Genomic DNA, 15,343 nt, shown 5'->3' on the forward strand with positions numbered 1-15,343 from the left:
CTGAGCGTGCAAAACTAATGGAGAGACCTATCAGAACGTCCGTCTGCGTGTTGGCCATCTGACGAGGTGCCCAGTTTTTATGTAAGTCTTCCATATTTCAAGATATGAAACATAGGGGAAAAACAGACTTGAGGAATGTTCATTTAATTCTGTCACCTACGCTGCTAGGTTTTATGAGGTTAAAACCTCTTTCAATCCCTAGGAAAAGCTGCCTTATCTCTGTTACGAGGTGAGAGATTCCACAGGTTCCACAGGCTCTGTCTCTCTTGGGGGGCTTTGTAGCTCTGGGCCCCCTGCTGCTCTACCTGCCAGTGACACTTTTAACACACACACATCTGTCACTGTGCCTCTCAGGAAGGGAGGGCGAAGGAGAATAAGGGATAAATTAATACTTTTAATAAAAGGGGGAATCTGTGTCCATCTCTGATGCACAAGTTTGCTACAGGGTTCAGTGAGGGATTTTTAAGTACGGGGTGATTCCAGTAAAAATGGAGATATTGAAGATGTGCATTAAAGAGTATAGGATACAGCAAGAGGGTGACCGTAGTATTTTCAGGGTACGGTGTCCAGGGGACAGGTGGTTAGATGGGCATTAGAAAAAAATTCAGTGATCTCCTCTGTAGTAGGAGGATTTAACAAGGGAAAGTATTGAGTGTTCAGGAGAACATGAAATGTTAGGTGGGGGGGATATTGTATGCATACAATGGAGATCTAGAATTGTATCAATCTTATTTTTTAAGTGGGTGGAGTTAGTGAAGCACAAAGTAGAGAGTTAAAGGCAGAAAAGAGTTGATGGGGGCTGCATAAGTGGGTGTTAATGAGAGTAATAAAATAGGTCATTTGCCTCTGCTCCTTGCATGTTTTGAACTGAAGTTGACAATGAATTGATTTAGTAAAGGATGGTTATGATCATTATTATTACTAATGCTGCTATCTGAAGCTATGCAAGTCAGTTTGGGCCTTCTTCAGTCATCCAGTTGTGCCAAACTCATTTAAAAAAAATATATTGTTATTATTATTTTACAGGATTTATATAGTGCCAACAGTTTACTCAGCGCTTTACAATATAACGGGAGACAATACAGCAACAACACAGTTCAATACAAGAGGGAAAGGAAGACCCTGCTCCTTGAAGCTTACAATCTAGGAGGGAGGGGCTAGTGGTACAAAAGGTTATAACTTTGGGGGATGGACTGGTTGGAAGAGTAGAAGATTCCATTATTAGCTGAGTGCAGGATAGGCTTCCCTGAAGAGATAGGTTTTCAGAGATCACCTAAAAGTGAGCAGAGTAGGCAATAGTCTGACAAATTGGGGTAGAGAGTTCCAGAGGATGGGGGAAGCTCTGGCAAAGTCCTGGAGACGAGCATGGGAGGAGGAGACAAGGGAGCTAGAGAGCAGGAGGTCTTGCGACGAGCAGAGAGTACGGTTTGGGTGATATTTAGAGACAAGATCGTTGATGTAATTTGGGGCAGATTTATAAATGGCTTTATACGTTATTGTTAATTTTTTTGAATTTTATCCGTTGGGCAATGGGAAGCCAGTGGAGGGATTTGCAGAGAGGGGTGGTAGATACAGAATGGTTAGTAAGGTGGATAAGTCTGGCAGCAGTATTCATGGTAGACTGAAGAGAGGATAGCCTGCGATTCGGTAGGCCAATGAGGAGAGAGTTACAATAGTCAAGGCGAGATATAACAAGGGAGTGAATAAGTTGCTTAGTGGTTTCCGAGGTTAGGAATGGTCATATCTTGGAGATGTTGCGGAGGTGAAGTCTACAAGAATTGGACAATTATTGGATTTGGGGGTGAAAGGACAGATGGAAGTCTAGGATTACACCTAGCACCCTGGCATGAGGGGAGGGAATGATGATTGTGTTATTGATCTTGATGGAGAAGTCAGGGGAGGGGGCACAGGCTGGGGGGAATACTAAGAGCTCAGTTTTGGAAAGATTAAGTTTGAGGAAGTGGAGTGACATCCATGCCGATATGTCGCTTAGTAGGTTAGTAATGCGAGAGGAGACTAAAGGGGTGAGGTGAGTGGTAGAAAGATAGATTTGTGTGTCATCAGCATAGAGATAGTACTTAAAGCCATGGGAGTTTATCAAGTGACCAAGGGAGGAGGTGTAGATGGAGAAGAGAAGGGGTCCATGGACAGAACCTTGAGGGACCCCTACAGAAAGAGGGAGTGATGAGGAGGAGCCAGAGTTATAAGTAATGCTGAAGGAGCGCTGCGATAGGTAGGAGGAGAACCAGGAGAGAGCAGAGTCTCTGAGACTAAGAGAGTGGAGTTTTTTGAGGAGGAGGGGATAGTCAACCATATCAAAAGCCGCAGAGAGGTCAAGTAGTAAGAGTACGGAGTAGTGGCTATTGGTTTTAGCTGTTAGTAGATCATTAGTGAGTTTTAGTATGGCAGTTTCAGTGGAGTGTAGTGAGCGAAAGCCAGACTGTAAAAGGTCAAGAAGGTTGTTGTCGGTGAGGTGGGAGCTCAGGCGATTGTAGACTAAGCGTTCTAGGAGTTTAGAGGTAAATGGCAGCAGGGAGATGGGTCTTAAGTTGTTCAGGTTGGTGGGGTCCAGGGAGGGCTTTTTAAGTATGGGAGTGATGTGCGCATGCTTTAGAGGGGAGGGGAAGGCACCAGTAGAGAGGGAAAGATTGAAGATGTGAGTGAGGGAGCATAGGATGGAAGAAGAGGGTGACCGTAGTAGTTGTGAGTGGACAGGATCCAGGGGGCAGGTAGTGAGACGGGCTTCTGAGAAAACCTTAGTGACCTCTTCGGTAGTAGCAAGGTCAAAAGAGGAAAGTGTTGAGGGAGGTTTAGTATAAGGTATGCTAAGTGGGATGGATGTCTGTGCAGTGGCGATGCCCCTACGAACTGCGTTAATCTTGTTTTTTAAATGATTTGCAATCTCGTGAGCAGTGAGTGAAGTACTGGGTGGAGGTACTGGGTGGTATTGTTGTTTGAAAAGGGTATATACTCTCTGCACTATTTGAAAAAAAAATTCAGTAAATTTACCCCGGTTTATAGAAAGTTTGCTGCTGTACTTCTTCAGTCTAAAGAGCTATAATCACAATTGTTCTTGTGCTATCAGTTTTCAGTTTAACTATGCCCTATCCTGTATAAAACAACATAATTAAAGAAATATACTCGTCTTTGAAAACAGGTACTCTTATATTACTGTAGCTTGTAGGCTCTTTTAAATGCATTGGAAATGTTAATTCATAATTATACATTATTGTAAAGTATATAATATTTGATGTAAATGTCTTATCCTAACAATCCATAACACATAAATACTTGAACATAATCTAACAATATGCTTTTGTAAAATTGCCTCTTTGCACATTTGTGTACTACTTTAACCACTTCTTGACCGCACTATAACCGAATGACAGCTACAGCGCGCTCATCCAGTTCTGGGAGGAAGTCTTATGACGTCCTGCCAGAATGTGCCCCAAGCGGCATGCACCCAGTGCTCTGTCCTTTTACCATGTGATCAGCTGTGTCCAATCACAGCTAACACCATGTAAATACACTTGCCTGTTATCAGCAGTACTTTCCTCCAAGCCACTGATTATCAGTGCAGCCACAAAAGTTCCCATCAGTGCCCAGCAGTGCTGCCCATCAGTGTCCAGCAGTTCTACCCATCAGTGCCCAACAGTGCTGCCCATCAGTGCCCAGCAGTGCTTCCAATCTGTGCCCATCAGTGCTTCCTATCAGTGCCAGCAGTCTGTGCCATCAGTCAGTGCCATCTGTCAGTGCTGCCATTCAGTGCCGCCAGTCACTGCTCTTCAGTGATAAATATTAGTGTCCATCAGTGCCACCTATCAGTGCCCATCAGTGCTGCACATCAGTGAAGCCTCATCAGTGCCTCCTCATCAATGCCCACCAGTGCCACTTCATCAGTGCCGCCTCATCGGTGCAGTATATCAGTGCCCATCAGTGCTGACTATCAGTGCCACCTCATCAGTGATCATCAGTGCTGCTGATCAGTGCCCATCAGTGCCGCCTATCAGTGCAGCCTCATCAACGCACATCAGTGAAGGAAAAAATTACCTGTTTTCTAAATTGTATAATAGAAACAATAAAAAACTTTTTTTTTTACATTTTCGGTCTTTTTTCGTTTATAGTGCAAAAAATACAAAAACCAGTGGTGATTAAAAACTACCAAAAGAAAGCACTATTTTTGTGAAAAAATAAAAATTTTTTACATACATATCGGTACAGTGTTGCACGCAGCGCAATTGTCAAAGCACAACAACACTGAAAGCTGAAAATTGGCCTGAGCAGAAAGGGGGTAAAAGCGCCAAGTAGGCAAGTGGTTAAAGCCTTTTTTAATGTTTGAGTAATACGTGTTCTATGAGTAAGTCACATCCTCAGCAGCTGATGAAAAAGCATACTAATCATCACCATTAAGGTACATTGTGAGTGGGGCTACATTTGTACATTTAAGGAACAGAGGCTCACTGGTATGTCTTTTATGAAAAACATATGTTCCCTACACCTAGACATAATATGACTGTATTTTAATGATCTGTCTCCAAGCTGAGACTCTTAAAGAAAATAAATTGACTCTGAAAATAGTACGATAGTTTCTAAGATGAGTTTATACAAAGTGGGAACTACCACTCACAGATGAGCAATGGATTTCACATTTAATAACAACAATTTACATTTTTTTTAACAGGACTGGACCAGCTATAGTATTAATAATAACTTGTGGCGTCTGGCTAAATAGCTAAAATATTAACTATAGCTTCAAAAGTAGTAGAATTAACTACAGACCACCTTTATCTTGGTGAGTGCTTAATGATGCACTCACTGCCACTGCTAACTTAAAACCCATCTTCAGTTGTTGTCCCCCCAGCTGATGTCCAGGTTGGTGTTATACTGCATGCATGAAGATGTGTCCATAATGGCCTGAGCTCACAGGACGTCAGTTAAATGACACTGGAAATCATTCAGTGTGGAAAAGTACCAGATGCAAGAAAATGATGGAGAACAGTATTTTTTCTATTTACCAGACATAGGATGAGCAATTAAAATACACATGGACTTGGATGTTTTTTAAGTTTATAATCAAACTTTACTACAGTAATGCCAGTTGCACCAGGCTCACCAGACACACCACTCAAAGGCCCACATGGAAGAAAAATATATTTGAAATATATTTTAAAAATATTCTTCTCAAGTATATTGGCATATATTTGAAATACTACAATTTTGGCCATATTCAATATATTTCAAAATATATTTCAATACATACATACATATATACATACATATATATATATATATATATATATATATATATATATATATATATATATATACACACTGCATGTTGAAATGCATTTTTATTACAAAATATATGAAAACTATTTTAAAAAATAAATTTCAAATATACTGTACATCTTTAAAAATACAAATCTACATTTTTGGAATGCATTTACAAATATATGTAAAAATATATGTTAAAATTACTTTTTTAATGTAAAAAAAATCTGAAGAATATATTAAAAAAATATACTTTTAAAAATATATTTTTCAGATTTTTTTTAACATATAAAAAAGTTATTTTAACATATATTTTTACATATTTGTATTTATAAAGACATACAGTATATTTTAAATTTATTTTTTTAAATATTTTCATATATTTTGTAATAAAAACACATTTCAACATTCAGTATATATATATATATATATATATATATTTATTGAAATATATTGAATATGGCCAACATTGTAGTATTTCAAATATATGTCAATATATTTGGGAAGAGTATATTTTTAAAATATATTTCAAATATATTTTTCTTCAATATAGGGAGGGGGGCACCATAAGTTTTCATTATACTGGATGTGAAACAGGTGTGAGACATGTCCCATTTTAATGAAGCAAGTTAGGTTATGGTTTAACACTGCTGCAATGGAGTAAGGACAGCACAAATGATTTGTATTGGCCACATGTCATGTGAATAAAACATTGACACAATAGGTTATTTACATATACATTTTTAAATTGTTACTATTTCCTACTGCTCCTTTTTGTATACTGACACTCTCTGCTCCCTTTCCCTGGATCAGATGCAAAATTAGAGTCCATGTGTTCATACCTTATATCACCATCATTACAAATACATAGATGTAAACTAGAAATAAAAGTGATGATAATCTTTGAATTATAAACATTTCCCTTAACTCACCTGGAAAGTTTTAAAAGAACAAGGTTTGATCCCGTTGGTCCATGAACAAGCTGTGAAATAGTGAATATTTGCCTATGGTCCTGTGTTCTCCTGTAGATGTTTTGGACTCCCAGCCATGCTTCATAGTCGCTGAGGTCAGAACTCCTATAGATAAATAAGATATAAATATATATATTTCTGCAATGACGTTTCAGATGTGTGTTGCCACTAGCAGCCAATTAGTTCTCAGCTATTTTGTAATAATGTAGTAAAAAATTGCTGAACTTATAGTCAATATGAACAATACCTTGTCATTACCTTCCTCCAGTATTTATAATGAAACTCATTTAATATAATTGTATAAAACTAAAGAAGGTGAGACGGATATATATATGCTTCATTTGGAAACATTAGCTGGCTAACTGTAATGCTGTTCTATTGGCTTCATTACCTTCATGGGAACAGGCACTCAGACTTAGAGTTCTTATTTCAGAAGCTGCATACTTTCCTCAGTCTGTGACTTATAAAGTATTTAAGTGGAACTGTACTGCATCCAAGCACCACACACCAAAAATGCTATTAATTCATTTTTAATATTCAAAGCACTCTTCCCCATCTACCCACATCTCCATGCTTTATTTTGCTGAGAAATTACTTGAAAAACACCCCCTAGCATTTCTGGCTGTGGCCATCTTGAACAAGGGCAGTAGCGTTTTACTTTCTGGAATCCATCTTTCCTTAGCTTAGGCAGGAGGGTGTGCTTAGATAAGAAAACCTCTCCTCCACTCTTGAAGATTCCTGAGATGTATGACATTATTTATCTAGGCCTGGAAACCAGGAAATAACCCCAGAAATTAAAAAAAAGTTTAAAACAAGTAAATATGATATACCTCCCTATCTATGTATTAATGCTATCAGCGTAAGGATTAAAAAAGATTCAGTGTTGATTGGGAGAGTGAAGTTCCACTTTAAGTACAGGTTACAATACCACCACATAAATAATGCATTTCATAAACCTGTTAAACGTACATGATGCAATTTGAATAGAACCTTACATTTAAATGCATTTGTCATCCTGCAGCTTCTATGCTACTGCCATGTGTAAAAGTGTCCTCTATAATAACAAGTGGCTGACTAATTACAGACAAAAATCACAAGGGGGCATTTAGCACAAATTTGTACTTCTGTGTTTGTTCAGTTTGACTTCATGTCATGCTGATTAAAGTGTTGCAAGCAACATTCAATCCATTGCTAACATTGATCTACATGACATGCCTGTCCTCATGCTGGGAGAGAAAATTGCAACAAACACTAGTGCTGATTACTTAAAGTGGTTGTAAAGGTTACTTTTTTTCTATAACAAACATGTTCATACTTACCTTACCTGAGTGGCCCCAAACTTTCTCTTCTTGGATCTCCTGCTGGTGCTCCTGACTCCTCCTCTTCGTCCAGTGCCCCAATAGTAAGTTGTTTCCCATGGGGGCACTTGTGCATACTTGCTCCCGAGCCCCAATGCTGTGTTCATTGACACAGACAGTGGGACTCGGCCCCAAACCCTGCTCCCTCGTCACAGGCTTTGATTGACAGCAACAGGAGCCAATGGCTCCCAGTGCCCCAGCCAAGTCAGCGAGACCTGAGTGGAGAGAAGAGCTGGAGGTGTGCACAGCACTGGATCAAATGAGTGCTCAGGTAAGTAAAAGTGAAAAGTGAAAAAGAGGGTGGTGAGGGGGGATTCTGATACCTATACATTTTTTACCCTAATGCAAGGATTGCATTAACCTCCCTAGCGGTATGATTATTTCAGATTTTTGGTGCTGAAAGCGGTACCATTATTCTGCATGGAAATATGTAGTTTTTTTATTGTAGGCTGTAATATTTAGGAATAACTCACTGAAATCTGTCCGAACAAAAGTCTATTAAACATCCTGGGTATGATAAAATTTGAAACACAAAATCATAAATTATAATTTAATAAATAATCATAAAAAATAATAATATAATAATATTACACTTAATTCAATAATATAATCAAACCAAAAACACTGAAATTTGAAATATAGTGCCAAGTTCACACATTGCTGAGCAAAGTCGCAAAATCGTTTTCAGTATCTGATGACGAATTTCCCCACGAATTATTATCACTCAATTCTGCAAGTGGTTCTGATTTACTATCGCTGTTCTCTAGCTGATCTAAACCCGCTTTTGACCTAAAGGGACACTTTTTGGACGCCATGGACTTTTCTAAGTTTCCAGGCAGAAAGAACATTCAAAATGCAGACAGGGGACAGGACAGAGGTCTAGGGACAAAATGTATGTGAAATGGGTTGAAATGGGTTTTACTATGTAAAATCGTTTTGAAAAAAAATGACATTTTTTTAAAATTTTCAAATTTCCCGCCGTTGGTGGCGCCCGTACGTCCCGACGTCACAGGGACTGGAACACAGGAGCCGGATGCCGGCATCTGCCAGAGGAGATGGCCGGGGACGCTGCAGGGGACACATCGCTGGAGCGAAGGACAAGGTAAGTGCTGCAGGGACTCCCTATACAGCGCTGCATGGTAAGCCCGAGTGTAGCTCGGGGTTACCGCTTTTGGTACAGACATTTTACCCCGAGCTACACTCGGGAATACCGTTAGGGAGGTTAAGGTAAAAAATTGTTAGGGTTTAGAACCACTTTAAGGTAAAGAGGGGGAAGACCAAAAGGCACCACATCCCATATGCCTTTGGATGTGACATTCAGAACACTCCTGGTCTGTTTGTACTTTGCATGTGCATGTTTAGCTGGGTCTGAGTCGCTTGTATTCATTTCACACGCTGTCTATACTGGTGTCAGCCTGGACACCTTGCTTGTAAGTGCATTTCTTCATTAAAGTTTGATGCTTTTTAAAACATACTGCACCATGATTGTTCACTTTTTCTTTCGAGTGACGGTCTGATCATCTCTCAGTTTGGATACTAAATCACCTTTGGAGTGGATTTTCAGCTTTGCAGCATATCATCTGTTGGAGTTCATCCCTCATTTCTTCAGTGTTGCTGTCACCATATTATTTATTGCTCCCAGAGTAACAAGTACTATATGCTGGTTTTTCAACAATCAGCACATTACTCTGGTGAATTCTATTTAACCATTTTTGGTGGTGGATTCACTTGGTGATTCATTATTTTGGACATTGTTGATTATTTGAACTTTTTGGGTTGCTAGGATGTTTGGTAAATTTAGGCTGCAGGTTTCACTGCTCTCTCCTGCCTTCTAGAAAGTTCTGAAACATAGGAGTGGAGCAAGGCAAATGGGCAGCAATATTTATGGCGCTGCAGCCAATCCCTGGGGAGGTGTGCCCAGAAAGTGACTGAGGAGCACATAAATAGTCTGAGCTTTAGAACAGCAGTGTCATCCTGTTGAAGGGATTCCGCATGGTTAGGTAGGGGGTGGCTACCCCTTTCCTCAAGCCATTCTGCTGTTTCAAGCTGCTGTTCATCGAGGTTCTGGGTAAGCAGAGCTGGGGGGGGGCTACATCTGGAAGTTCTCTCTCTGACACCTCGAGATTTCACCTGAGGATCCTGTCCACATAGTCTCACTGGAATGCCCTTGCATAAAGCTGAATGGGAACAGCTGCTCTTCTAGCCTTGTGAGTACTGCTTTACTACAAGATCCTGGTGGCTGTGTACTATTGGAATTGTAGGACCATGTACCAACTAGTCTCCTTCAGTTTTGTGGAAAGACATTATATTAGGCTTGGGCTAAATAGTTCCTCTCTTGAAAGGTTCATATAATAGTCTCCTCTAGTTTACCTTGGGTCAAGTACCTCTGGATTCTACTAGTCTCTCACAGGGAGATTTTACTCTGAAATGAGCAGAAGATGGCGTTCTGGAAGTTTGCAACATAGGAAGTGTGTCCTCTTGTTTCTGTTAGTGATTCCAGAATATCCCATACTACCCCTACACCACATCCAAGTTACCTAAAATAAACCGCAAAAAATGCATCCCCCAGACTGTCCTTTGTGTCAGTGTGCCTGTCTCTGTGTGTGCTGGCAGCCTCTGCACTAGTGGGTGATTACTTAAAACCTTAGTCCTAGCAATTCCCAGTTCTCTGTCAGGAAGATCTTCCATGCAAAATGGAAATGCCTCACAGTTGCAGATTATGAGATATAAAGGTCTGACCACGTCTGGAGGGAAAGAAAATCACTCTGTGCTCCCATCAACACTGAATGCCTCCCACAGCAATATCATAATCACCAGTGGGGGAGCATGGGGAGCCTTTCCAGGTTGGCAGAACACAATAATTAAATGGATGACCCCACACCACTTTGTCTATTCAGCTATCAATACCTCGGATCCTCCTCATCCAGATATTAAGCCACAGGATGACCTCAAATTCATTCAATATTCTTTGTTTCATCACCACAGGAACATACCAAAAAAAGGAAAAAAGACATCCTATAGTGAAGCACTGTTGATCAATTCAAAACCGAATGGAAAAGTATAAACACAAAGCAATGCAAGCATTAAAAAGACGCACCGCCAGAAACTTTAATGCCCCAGGACAATGTTCCATTGAACAAAACATACATCGGGTTGAGAATAGCGGAGCACTGGCAGTGTGTTTTTTTTTTAATGCTCTTATTGCTTTATGTTTGTATCTTTCCATTCGGAGGAGGAGGATCTGAGGTATTGATAGCTGAAGAGACCAAGTGGTGTGGGGTCATCCATCCATCCCTGTGGGGTTTTGTCCCATTCACATGCAGTTTTAGACCTCTTATTATGTGAGATCTAAACTTCAGGTAAGCAGCCTCGTTTTTCACATAGTGGCTGGTGCACTTTGGATGTATCAAAATTTTTATTCATGGCAGACTTTCACAGTTTACACTCTGGGACTTTTATTGATTTATTTATTTTGTGTTGTGATTTATTTTTTGAGGAATGTTTATGACAACACAACATTTTATCTTTTTAACCTCCTTGGCAGTATGATTCTTTCCGATTTTTGGTGCTGAAAGCGGTACCATTTTTTTGCATGGAAATATGTAGTTTTTTTATTGTAGGCCTGTAATTTTTAGGAATAACTCACTGAAACCTGTCCGAACAAGAGTCTAGTAATCATCCCGGGGATGATAAAACTTGAAACACGTAATCATAAATTATAATTTAATAAATAATCATAAAAAATAATAATATAATAATAATACATTTAATTCAATAATATAATCAAACCAAAAACACTGAAATGTGAAATATAGCGCCAAGTTCGCACATTGCTGAGCTCAGTCGCAAAATCGTTTTCAGTGTCTGATGACGAATTTCCCCACGAATCATTATCACTCAATTCTGCAAGTGGTTCTGATTTACTATCGCTGTTCTCCTAGCTGATCTAAACCGCTTTTGACCTAAAGGGACACTTTTTGGACGCCATGGACATTTCTCAGTTTCCAGGCAGAAAGAACAGACAAAATGCAGGCAGGGCGCAGGACAAAGCATTAGGGACAAGATGTATGTGAAATTGGTTGAGACAGCAATGTTTTACTATGTAAAATGTAAAAAAAAAAAAATACATTTTTTAAAATTTTTAAATTTCCCGCCGCCAGCGGCGCCTGTACGTCCCGACGTCACAGGGACAGGACACAGAAGCCGGATGCCGGCATCGGCCGGGGGAGATGGCCGGGGATGCTGCAGGGGACACATCGTGGGAGCGCAGGGTAAGGTAAGTGAAGAACAAATGCCGGAGCAGTGCCGCATGGTATTCCCGAGTGTAGCTCGGGGTTACCGTTTGTGGTACTGAAATGTTACCCCGAGCTACACTCGGGAATACCGCCAAGGAGGTTAAGATTTGTTTGGAGAATAATAATCCGTGCAATATCAGTGAGTGCTGCTGTCACATTTAATTATTTGGAATTTTTTACTTGGTTGGTTTGGGTTACCTAGCGATGGATATACATATGCAGTATATCACTGGTTTGAAGAACATTATGATTAATGCTAGCAGCTATAGCTGCCAGAAATAATCGCATGCAGCAAAATCTAACAGGCCGGAGGTTCCTAAGTTGATCGAGTAATCAACTTGGATCCAATCAGCCTGCCCATACATGGCTCAAATCTCAGGCCAGTTCCTGTTGAACCAGCCAAATTTCGATCCATGAATGGCCAGCTTCAGCCCCCTTTAGCACCTGAAATTCCCACAGATCTATTTTGATTACTTAAGGTAGTAGAAGCTGTTCACTTAGTAAAGTGAATGTTCAAAAGTAAATTGAACAATTTTTCACTGAGTTTAGTAATAGCTGCAAAGATGTGTTGGCAATCAACCAATCATTTCAGTTTTTTTTTAAATTATCTTCATACTTAATTGGACATTCAAAGTAAACACATGTCCACTTTATTTACTGGAATAGGAAAATAAAAGGGGGATTTAATGGGGGCCCCCCTTTTCTTATGAAACTGTGGCAGGGGAAATAAAGTCTCAAGTCCCCCCACTGTATTTATACAGTGGAGCAACATTCTAGAAGGTCAGTAGGGTTTTTAGTCCCCCATTGGTGCGAGAAGGAGAAAAAAACGTTAAAGTTTCAAGTTCCCCCAAGGTTTACTAATATAATAGGGAAGCCTCTAGAAAATTTTTAGCGCCCCCACTACACCTGCACAGTTTTAAGCCACTCCCCCTCCATGGTATACTAATAGAATGGGGAAGATTCTAGAAAATGGCCCCCCACTAACCCTGGACATTCCTGGAAGAAAAAGTGACCAATCAGGAGAAGAATTAGAGAGAGGAGAGGGCTATAAAAATGGGTCCGTTAACAGAAAAAACAGAAACCTGGGAGGCATCTCTGTGGTGCTCCCCTCGCACCCGCCCCTTTATTTTCATTGCGGCCAATTATTATTGGTAAGTATCATCTTCAATGATGGTAGATTGAGTAAGTATGTTAATTTAAACAAGCTGTATGGTTAATTAAGTATGGTTGATAAGTGTTGTGTTAATAAGTACAGCTTGAGTCGTAGTGAATAAGCTGGGGTTTTGAGTAATATTAATTTAAGATAAAATGTTTTAAAATTATTAGTAAGCTAGCATGTAAAATAAAGAGTTATTAAAAACATGATATTAAAAAGGTGTAGCCAAGTTAGTACCAAACAATAAGAGTTGTGATCTTTTATTGTTATAGCATATAGAATACTGCCTACAGTCCCATTCAACCTCACTGTCCTAGTAAGGACAGTTTCTGGTTGAACTCTCTTCTGCATCCTGTATTCCTGTATGCTTAGTTTCATTGCTCAAGGATACATTGTTCAGCTCTGGATTCTTCTCTGTTGCTGAATGTAATGCCTAAAGGGTATTTAGCATTAGGAAAACGGTCCATGGGCATTGATACCGGCATCCATCAAGCAGAACTTTTGTGCATTCAGATATTGTTTGGTTGATCTACTAAAGGATAATAAAATTATCTAAATTACTACTAAATTACTGGAGGACAACAAAAAGTGTGAACATTAACTTCAATTATCCAATCATGTGAAAAGCAAGTCCCTGTTTACTTATTTCATCTGCAGATGATTGGATAATTGAAGTTATTATTCACACAGTTTATTGTGTGAACATTCTCAAATCCTTTAGTGAATCAGCCTTTGTGCCTAGTAAGTATAAATGCAGATGGCCCTGAGCACAATGGCGGATACAGGAGTGAATTTAAAAGTAAAAATACCACTCATCTTCCTCCCTTCCACACCCAGTACACTTTTGACAGGTACCTGCTCCCACTTCTTCAATTCTTGCCTCTTCTTGCCTAGACAAGTATAACTTCCGCTTGGGACGCCTCTTCGCCCCACCCGAGAACAGTAATGATCAGGTGAATGCTGAAGAGGATCGAGGTCTCAAGTATAACAGAACAGTGCAAGTGACCCTCTGTTTGCAGTGGGGTCCATGATATAAGGTGAGGAGATACCCATGAGGTGTGGTGAAGGGCACGGTTTTTTCACACTGAAGGAAGTCATATTGCTGTTCTGGCAAGAATTGATATATATCGATTGGGGATTGCACGAAGATTCGATGGTGTATGGGGCTCTTACAGTGAACTACACATTTTCAGTTTTTTTATGCTTTAAGAGCTATATATGTATTTTTTTGCACATTCACAAAATGACACTGAATACTTTCAGGATCTGTTTATGATAAAGGGGTATGGTATGAGGATATATGATATTTGATTTGTTATGTCATCTTGGAAGCGCTTCACTAGTATTTGATATAGATTCATTAACACAGTGGAGTGATTGCACCGTTGGGTGGCAGCTGCCTTCCTGATTTAATATGACTCAATTTGACTTATTTTACTGATTTATTCAATAATTTTTTTATAGTTGTTATAGAGCAGGGGCGGACTGACCATTTGGAAATTCAGGCACTGCTCGAGGGCCCGGGGTCAGTAGGGGGCCCCATGAGATGCCTCTGGTACCTTTTTCATAGGCTTTTTTGAGTTTGGGCAAGGACACAGGGGCCCCATGATCCCCTATTGCCCGGGGGCCCCATGAGTTGTCAGTCCGTCCCTGTTATAGAGTACTAAGAGCGCAGGAGTTTTTTCTATTTTTATAATGATAAATTTACATTTTTGAAATACTAACCCAGAGAGAAAACACTGACTTGCTGTTAAAACCCACTTCTCGTTTACAAGAGAGCCTCCACATTTATGTTTGTTCCTGCAAAACAAAATGAATGAGAAGATGAAAACATAGAACGTGAAATATTAAACAATTTGTCTACCAAGGAAGGGAGACTGTGTGCCTGCTCTAGAGTTTTTATCTGACATGTAAAAATATGGGAGTGTAGGGAAGGTTATCATTTATGTGACATGTCATGGATGCTATCCAAGAATGTGAGCACAAAAGCATTTTGTTTCAATTCACCTCTGGCTAACATGAGATTTGTTACTCTTACTCCAGTACTAAAATCCAAAAGGGCAGCAATTAAAGGAAAGAGGTTAGCTTTACACAGTTAATCCAAATCACACAGATGTTTAAAACTTCAGAGAGCCTGACTGGATAAATCCCAGACTAATTTACGGCTGATCTTTATTGCAAAGGAAAGACAGCAGGATAATATAAATGCTTGTTTATTTTTTCTTGTTTCTTTTCCTTTTTTTTTTTCTTTCTTTTTGTTTCCTGTAGGTCTGTTTTTGACAGGGGATCAAA

The 15,343-nt window shown here is 39.7% G+C and overlaps 1 protein-coding gene across 2 annotated transcripts in view; it reads right to left on the reverse strand.

The window, feature by feature from the left end:
- The window catches only part of HGF (hepatocyte growth factor), a 184,853-nt gene that overhangs the window by 21,418 nt on the left and 148,092 nt on the right, over nt 1-15,343 (reverse strand). For both annotated transcript variants that reach the window (XM_089685857.1, XM_089685861.1), the window contains exons 14-15: nt 14,777-14,851; nt 6,204-6,347 (exon numbers count right to left, since the gene is read on the reverse strand). In XM_089685857.1, the coding sequence (XP_089541983.1) occupies nt 6,204-6,347; nt 14,777-14,851 (219 nt within the window). The remainder of the gene's footprint in view (nt 1-6,203; nt 6,348-14,776; nt 14,852-15,343) is intronic.

The sequence above is a fragment of the Staurois parvus genome, unplaced genomic scaffold, assembly GCF_062004578.1.
Source record: "Staurois parvus isolate SC_StPar_1 unplaced genomic scaffold, SC_StPar_1.0 ptg000019l, whole genome shotgun sequence".
NCBI lineage: Eukaryota > Metazoa > Chordata > Amphibia > Anura > Ranidae > Staurois > Staurois parvus.